We start from the raw sequence: 7751 nt of genomic DNA on the forward strand, positions 1-7751 counted from the left end.
TCTCGCAACCCCATGTAGAAACACTCGGCATTGACGTCTCCTCGCGTCCAGGGTTTGATTCAAAAGCAGGTTTTATGTTGTATAGGTTTGATAATAAATGGTACAAAGGCATGTTTCATCTTATATAGATCTGATACCAAATAATCCAAAGGCATGTTTTATGTTATATTGATCTGATAACAGTTATATTGGTTTGATAAAAAATTACAAAATGGCATGTTTTACATTATATTGGTTTGATAATGAATGCTCCAAGGGTATGTTTTATACTATATTGTTTTGATAACAAATGATTCAAAGACATGTTTTATGTTATATTTGGTTTGATAACGAATGATCCAGGGGCATGTTTTATACTATATTGGTTTGATAAGAAATAATCCAAAGGCATTTACACCTGCAGGCACTCTATTTGAATTGTGAGAGTGCAATACTGGCAGTATGCTTGGGGAAGACAGTGCAAACAACAATAACAATAGCGATGCTGTGCCAACTTGTGGAGAAAGGCATGGAGGGTCCTTTCTTGGTGATCGCTCCCCTCAGCGCCCTGTGCAACTGGTGCAACGACATAAAGATGTTTGCGCCGCAGGTGAGACCAACGTGTGAAGATTTGAGCATTTGGATCCTTTATTAAACCTTATTTATAAAGCAGGATTTATTAAATAAATGGATTAAAGAAAAAGATTATTTGCTTCACAGGAGAGACCAACGTGTAAAGATTTTAGCATTTGGATCCTTTATTAAACCTTATTTATAGAGCAGGATTTATTACAAGATGGCAAATGTCTCGTGAAATTAAGTTGAGAAATAATATTAATGGCAGTTATTGATTGCAGCTGCCATATGTGTTGTTCCATGGCAATGAAAGCGTACGGTGTGAGAAAATGAAGTTGTTCAAAAAGACGTCGCCTGTAAAGGTTACGTTGCCTGATGGCAGCTCCGTTACCCGCAACGTCTGCCCTATTGTTGTCACGAGCTATGAGGTATGTTATAATTTGAGTTATTTCTTTATTGAATATTAAAATTATCATCTATACATTTAATACTATACCTATGATTTATTTTCTTATTGAATAATTTTACGAGGTATGCCAGAATTTGATTTTTTATTTTGTAATTTAATATAATTATCATCTATAGCCAAGTTGTATTGATAATTTTGTTTTTGATAATTATTGTACTGTATTATAATACTATAAGTATATGGTAAATGTATAGATGAATAACAACTGTGTTGTATGTATATGAAATATACAAACTTATTATAAGGTGATTACATATAATATATATTGTATTAAAATATATTAATTAATATATTATGAGGTGATTAGATACATAATTTATTAGTCATAATATATTATATTACAATGTTCGTACGCTTCTTAACTTACCATGTATAAATGACAGCAAGAGCCTAATGAATGACGTAAGAATAACGGTTTCATTTTTTGACTACACAGGTTAAAGCAGCAAATGTATCGCGATTGGGACATAAAGGCCAAATTTTTCCTGAGTGTACAAATTACAAACTATTAGAAAAGTGATTGCAATGAAAAAATTGCAAATTAAAACTGCAATCATTAAAAAGTGATTGCCAATAAAAAAAATAAAGGCTATTGATACGTCGATGTAATGAAAAATTACAATAACTGAATTGTTCATTAAATTCTAAAGAAATAAAATATGAGTAATGGAAGACAATTAACGCAATTAAGAGGCAGGAAGCAATTAATTAAGTTACTAAGAACTAGTAAATGAATTTTACGCGCAGAAGAATGAATGGCTAATATTGTCTAAACAGGGACTTTTTCTTATTACGTATCATTGATACGTCCATGTTATCTAATTACGTATCATTGATACGTCCATGTTATCTAATTACGTATCATTGATATGTCCATGTTATNGCTCGACGTCCCTGGCAATACAAATAAATATAATTTAAATAATATAACATATATATATTTATAATAAATAAATATAAAATAAATGCAATAAATATAATAAATAAATGGCACTAGCCAAGACCTTGCTGCCATTCCATAGGTCATCGTGACCCGGTTTCAGCCTGAAAAAGCCCATCGGTGATATAAAAATTTGGGTGAAAATTTATACAAATATTTAAGAAATTTTCACTCATTTATATCTCGTAGTGTGTCATGGCAACGTGTGAATTTTGACGGCGTTTCAGCCCATGTAATTCACGCAAAATTTCAATATTGCTTTCATTGCGGCCAAAATGATTATAAATGTGCGGCTACAATTAACTTACCTTTTCCGGGTTTTCTGCTGGCATTTGTTGGGAGCACGAAAAAATGTGTTCATTTTTAAACAAGTAGACATACATTTAATCATATTTTTAATGAGATACGAATTCCATAAACTACTAGAATTCCATAATCAATAATACAATCATGGTAACAAGCAGTGTTATAAGAAAAGCGTTGATAATTCGATAATTAATAATACAATCATGGTAACAAGCAGTGTTATAAGAAAAGCGTTGATTACGTTGGACGTCGTTTGTTTAGTCACTAACTTGAAACATGAATTTATATATAACGTAACACACGCATAATTTCCTAAGCACTGTTTGGAACATTTTCATTGTACTTATAAACTAGTTCAGTTAATTAAGTATATAATGACTCGGGTTATAATTAATAACAGTTGAATTATATCACTTAACTCCCATTAATTAAGATAACAACATTCCTATTAAATAAAGAAAAAGAAAGCAATCAGCATCGGTCGCGTGTCCCCGCATGGAGCCAGCGACTGCACACTCGGAGCGTCCAGCAACAGCGCCTCATAAACGCGGTGAACTTGAACTGCCACTGCCGCGTCTCCCGCGTTACCAGATGACGGCGTTGCGTGGGGCAGTGAGAGCTTCATAGAAGATCTACTATAATTTCTCGTAAAATAATTGTAAATTGAAATTTCATTTTACCTCATCAGCTCTTTTATTAAAGGTCTAATGAATATAAGTTACGAAAATGGAAAGTCGGGATGTCGCCACAGAAAAATTTCTTTCAATATGAGCAACTCCACGGTTGACGATTTTGTGGATATACATGATATTGGAAAATAAGATAACCTTCAAAATAAAATTAATTGGATTGATAAAAATTAATAAAGCAAATTCCTAAATTACTTCGAATAAATTTACCGTTATTGCTGAGCAGTGAATCGGGGAACCATTGCAAGATCTCATTATTTCAGTTTATCTCCAAAAGCATTTTCTGAAAACTCGTAGAAAATTTCTGTAGGGTAAACCCTTTACTTTTTACGATTTGTCGCGCTACCGAATCTGAATTCTGAATGGTTATCGCTAAATCAGTGACTTTAATTGGATTATTGGAATAGGAAACTATTGAATTCACAAGAACGGGATTTATTTTATGAGTTATTGTTATATCTTACATAGGTGAAACTTAAAACTATGAGCAAGATGGTTTATACGTGTCGTCCTTACGAAGATTCAAGTCAAGTCATTAGTCTTATCGGACAAATCTCAGCAGACTCAGCTCAAACACGAATAAGTTAGGCACGCGCGTTGCAGGATAATATTGGTGAATGACAAGATGAAGCCATAATCGGGGCAATGTGGTGCTTTAAGTCGGTCATGAGGGCTTCATGTTGTGGTTATTTCACTGTAGAAACATTTCATATTGGCTTTAATGCATTAAAAAAACCAAGCATAACAATCCCATCAAGACATGTATATAAATAACAGATGGAAAATACCGTAATTTCCCTCAGCTCTATTGAAAATATCAAAATGAATTATCATTATTTTATTATATTTTATTATATTATCATTATTTATTTTAAATGCACATAAGCTCTATTTAGAAATAAAATATTAATTTTTTGGTCATATTTTCTCTATCTTAGAGACACTGAAGATCAACTACCCTAAAACTTAATTTTACTGGAGAGTGACAGGTAAACAGCTCTGTATTAATTATATGGAGCCTGAATGCCGTAGAAAAAACCTTTAGTAAGATATGAAGGCATACTATATATTAATTTCGATATCATTCCGGTATTATGCATGCAGGTGATTCTGCTGGCTAGGTTTTTCACTATTTCATGCCAGAGTTTAGTTCGCCGTGATTGTAAAGTAAATAAAAACAATTTTCTGCAATCATGTTCTTATTTCTCAAGTCTGTAAATAAGAAAAGTTAACTAGTATTAGATTTCAACTTGCTCTATTAACCATGTCACACAATGTGTGGTTTATGCCATGATGTGAAGTTGTAGTTGAATTTCTTTAAGTTTACAGTTGAACCATGCTTTTTACTCTCTCATGTATACCTTTTCAGGATGTAAGCATTATTATTATAAACTTTCTTACAAAGAAAGTGACTGAAAGTGACACCACAAAGTGCCTGTGACTGAACGGCGCTGTTGTGGTGGGCGCTTTGGGGCGAAAGCCGTGAAGATGCCCGGCTGCGTTACGCTCGGGAAGGTATATGAATATTGAATACAATGTCAGTTTAGTGCAGTAAGAGAGAGAATTTCTAAAACGTAATCAGTATTGACGGGCTACATTGTTTGCAAATATTTGCTTACATAATGATCATGCACATTATATCTGAAATAATACCTTTTACTTATTTTACCCTGTTGCATACGTCACCATCAGTATTTATAAAATTCCTATTTATTACTAAAATAGCGTGAATTTAAATTGATAAATTTACGATATCTTCGGAATCATGCGACTTGGTTGTGCAGTGCACTTCATTGAAAAATTGGATGGGAGGCAATTTATCTATCGGGAATTGCGGCTGCAAAAATGGCGGGAAAGGTCAAATCGTGGCTCCGAAGCTTGTTCGGCCTACATAATCCTCGCCTAAAGTGGTGCAAGCCACACGGTCTATATAAGAAAAGTTTGAACAATTTTTGTCAGTGTATTAATTAGGATTTGTTTCCAGATCTATCTAAATCATGACGATATCTATAAAAAAAACTTCTACAGAGATATTTAAAGAGTAACGTCGGTAAAATCTTCGGTAATTAAGTATGGCGCAACATAGCTGAGGTGTGTGAATTTTAGAAAATAGGTAGGTTTCTTTTTTAGCCATGAGTCCACGACTTGAGCTGTGTTGTCAATGCCATTAGGATTATTCTATCAGTGAGATAATATCTATAAAAAAACCCTACAGAGATATTTAAAGAGTAACGTGTCGGTAAAATCTTCATTAAATATGGCAGTATGGCTCACTATGGCGCAACATAGCTGAGGTGTGGGAATTTTAGAAAATAAGTTTCTTTTTTAGCCACGAGTCCATGGCTAGAGCCGTGTTGTCAATGCCATTAAGATTATTCTATCAGTGGGATTCATGCTAAATTTGACCCAATAGTTACTAGCAAATATATACTGCCTTTAATTAAGTTTCTGTGCTATGAAGAAAATAGAAAATACTGGTCAAAAGTCAGAACAGTTATTTGGCCTCTGCAGTTAGCCTACTGAGTTAGCAGTTTGCACTTTTCAGCTGCATAGGTTTAATTCCACATAGCTACATAGGACATACCTTTAATTTTATGATTGCACTAGAAAGAAGAAACTAGTATAAACGTAAAGCTTTTGTAATTTTAATAAAAAATATTGCTCCTGTTAAAAGCTTGGAACATGACTGTTGACTTGACAACTTCTGATGACCCAAACTAGAAAATCAAGCTAAATTCACCTCTAGCTCCAACTTTCAAGGCTGTAATCCTGTAAATGATATAAATATTATTAAAAAAGCCTGTGCTTGTGCAAGTTGTGCTGTGTGGACATTAATGGCCAATATTATTGCTCAATGCTCAGCCTCATAATGTGACCATTGGCCCATTGCTTTCTTTTTTGATGATAATGAAATTGAAAAGAAATTGCCAAGTTTTACCTGTAATTTTTTTTGCCTGGCATAAAAATTGGGTGGTGACTTAAGTGGTATTATACCTAAGGCCTATTTATTTATAATTTACCTATTTAATAAAATTCAGGATAGCATTTGAAATGCCGTCTAAATGACCATATTCTTTACCTATGTAATTTAGGATTGTGGTGGGCTGGTGGCCAACCACCAAAGTAGGAGCACACGTCCTGGAAAGGGAGCGTGATGCCTTGGACAAGAGCACTGTAGTGCTCCAAGCCTCCAGCCCCAAAATCACTGCCATTTCCTCAACAATTGCCAGTCTTGCAGTTGCAGTCACCTTGGATTGCACCTCCTCCCCCCATCCCCCCATCAACTGTGGAGTACTCTGGTCTAATCATTAATTCATAGTGGCGTTCTAAATGAATTCTAAATGACTTGCCTATATAATGGAGGAGTGGGGTGGGCCTGCCAGCAGAGGCCAGGTGGCCACGTGCCGCAATACGAGCGGGCTGGCAAGTGGCAACAGCGGCAGTGCACTCATCCTGCTCCTACTACCACTGGACAAGCGCTCTGTGCCGCTGCTGCCTGCCTGCTTGTATTGGAGCATGCAGCTGTCCCACTCCTCCCTCATGCTCCATTGCTCCTCAAGTGGGAAGTGCTGCAGCGCTCTGGTTGTCTGGTGGATCTGAATGACCAATCATTTTCTAGAATTCCACCTGTCCAGCATGATCCTGAAAAATGACAGTGTAGCAGGGGCTGCAGAATTGGTCTCCTGCTGATGAGTATGGATTTGGAAAGAGTATTCTGTTTAACCCCAGAATATGGTAATTCTTCCAAAATTTACTCATTACTTGCACCAAACTAAAAAAGTAGCTGTATGCAATTGAATGAACTGATGCATGGCCCATGTGAGCGAGGTAACATAGCTTGTTAAGCAACTTTTTTGAAACGCTACATGGCTACAGCCTCAACAAGTTGACAAATCTACTTCAATCATTCATTTTGTTGAAATTTTTCTTAACCAATGAGCAATACAGCATATTTGTTTCATTATTTCTTTAGCATAATTTGCATGATAGTCACCAGGGTTGGCAATGATTAAATCAAAATGATTAAATCATGTGATTAAATCACTCGATTTTTTATAAAAAATCACGATTTTTTTACTTATTTGATTTTTTCATATATTTAAATATATTGAGTGGCAGTCTTTAATTTATATTGAAGTATTGTTATTCATGGTTTAGTATAAATGTACTATGAATGACAAATTGGTATATAAACTTGTTGCCTTTAGTATGTATTAGGTTCCAATAAATTAAATGTTTTTGGTACAGAGGCATCAAGTGTGAAATACATTGTACGTAGCTAGCAGCTTAGCTAATTCTTATAAGGCTATAAGTAGTCTTTAACTATTTGACTATTTGTTATATATTGATTACAATATACAATTTAAATGTATTAGCTAGCTTATACAGGGTGGGGTAGAACTGATTGAACAGTTTTGAGGTGAAATAAAAGAGTAATGGAGGTACATAAACTCATAAAGATGAAAGTTTATTTTCCTCAAGATTAGCATAATATACCATTTAAAATACTTATGTTTTGAAAACAATATCAGGAAGATGGGGTTTGTTAGCTGCATCACACTGTTGGAGTTGTTCTCGGAAGTTTTCTACAGCACGTTCACACATATGGCGAGGTATGGCCATAACCTATGCTGCAATAATCCATTCCCTTAGCTGTGGTAGGGTGTGAGGGCGACTTCTGAACCCCTTTCTTTTAGATGTCCCCAAAGAAAGTAATCGCAAATGCTCAAATCAGGTGTCCTCGCAGGCCCCTGTAAATCACCCCTCAGAGTCTGGGAACATGCGCTTCAAA

At 34.9% G+C, this 7751-nt stretch overlaps 1 protein-coding gene across 1 annotated transcript; it reads left to right on the forward strand.

Annotated features, from left to right (window-relative positions):
* Positions 1-430: 430 nt before the first annotated feature.
* Positions 431-2815, forward strand: LOC125178434 (ATP-dependent DNA helicase DDM1-like). The gene is made up of 3 exons (XM_047882152.1): positions 431-589; positions 837-983; positions 2729-2815. The coding sequence occupies exons 1-3, from the start codon at positions 482-484 to the stop codon at positions 2813-2815; spliced, it is 342 nt and encodes a 113-aa protein (XP_047738108.1). The 5' UTR covers positions 431-481.
* The last annotated feature ends 4936 nt before the right edge of the window (positions 2816-7751 follow it).

The sequence above is a fragment of the Hyalella azteca genome, unplaced genomic scaffold (genome assembly GCF_000764305.2).
Source record: "Hyalella azteca isolate HAZT.00-mixed unplaced genomic scaffold, Hazt_2.0.2 contig9787, whole genome shotgun sequence".
Classification (NCBI taxonomy): Eukaryota; Metazoa; Arthropoda; class Malacostraca; order Amphipoda; family Hyalellidae; genus Hyalella; species Hyalella azteca.

Coding starts and splice junctions, on each gene's coding strand:
- LOC125178434 (XM_047882152.1), top strand. CDS start 482: ATGCTGTGCCAACTTGTGGAGAAAGGCATGGAGGGTCCTTTCTTGGTG. Junction 590..836: donor TAAAGATGTTTGCGCCGCAG/GTGAGACCAACG, acceptor TATTGATTGCAG/CTGCCATATGTGTTGTTCCA. Junction 984..2,728: donor TTGTTGTCACGAGCTATGAG/GTATGTTATAAT, acceptor TATTAAATAAAG/AAAAAGAAAGCAATCAGCAT.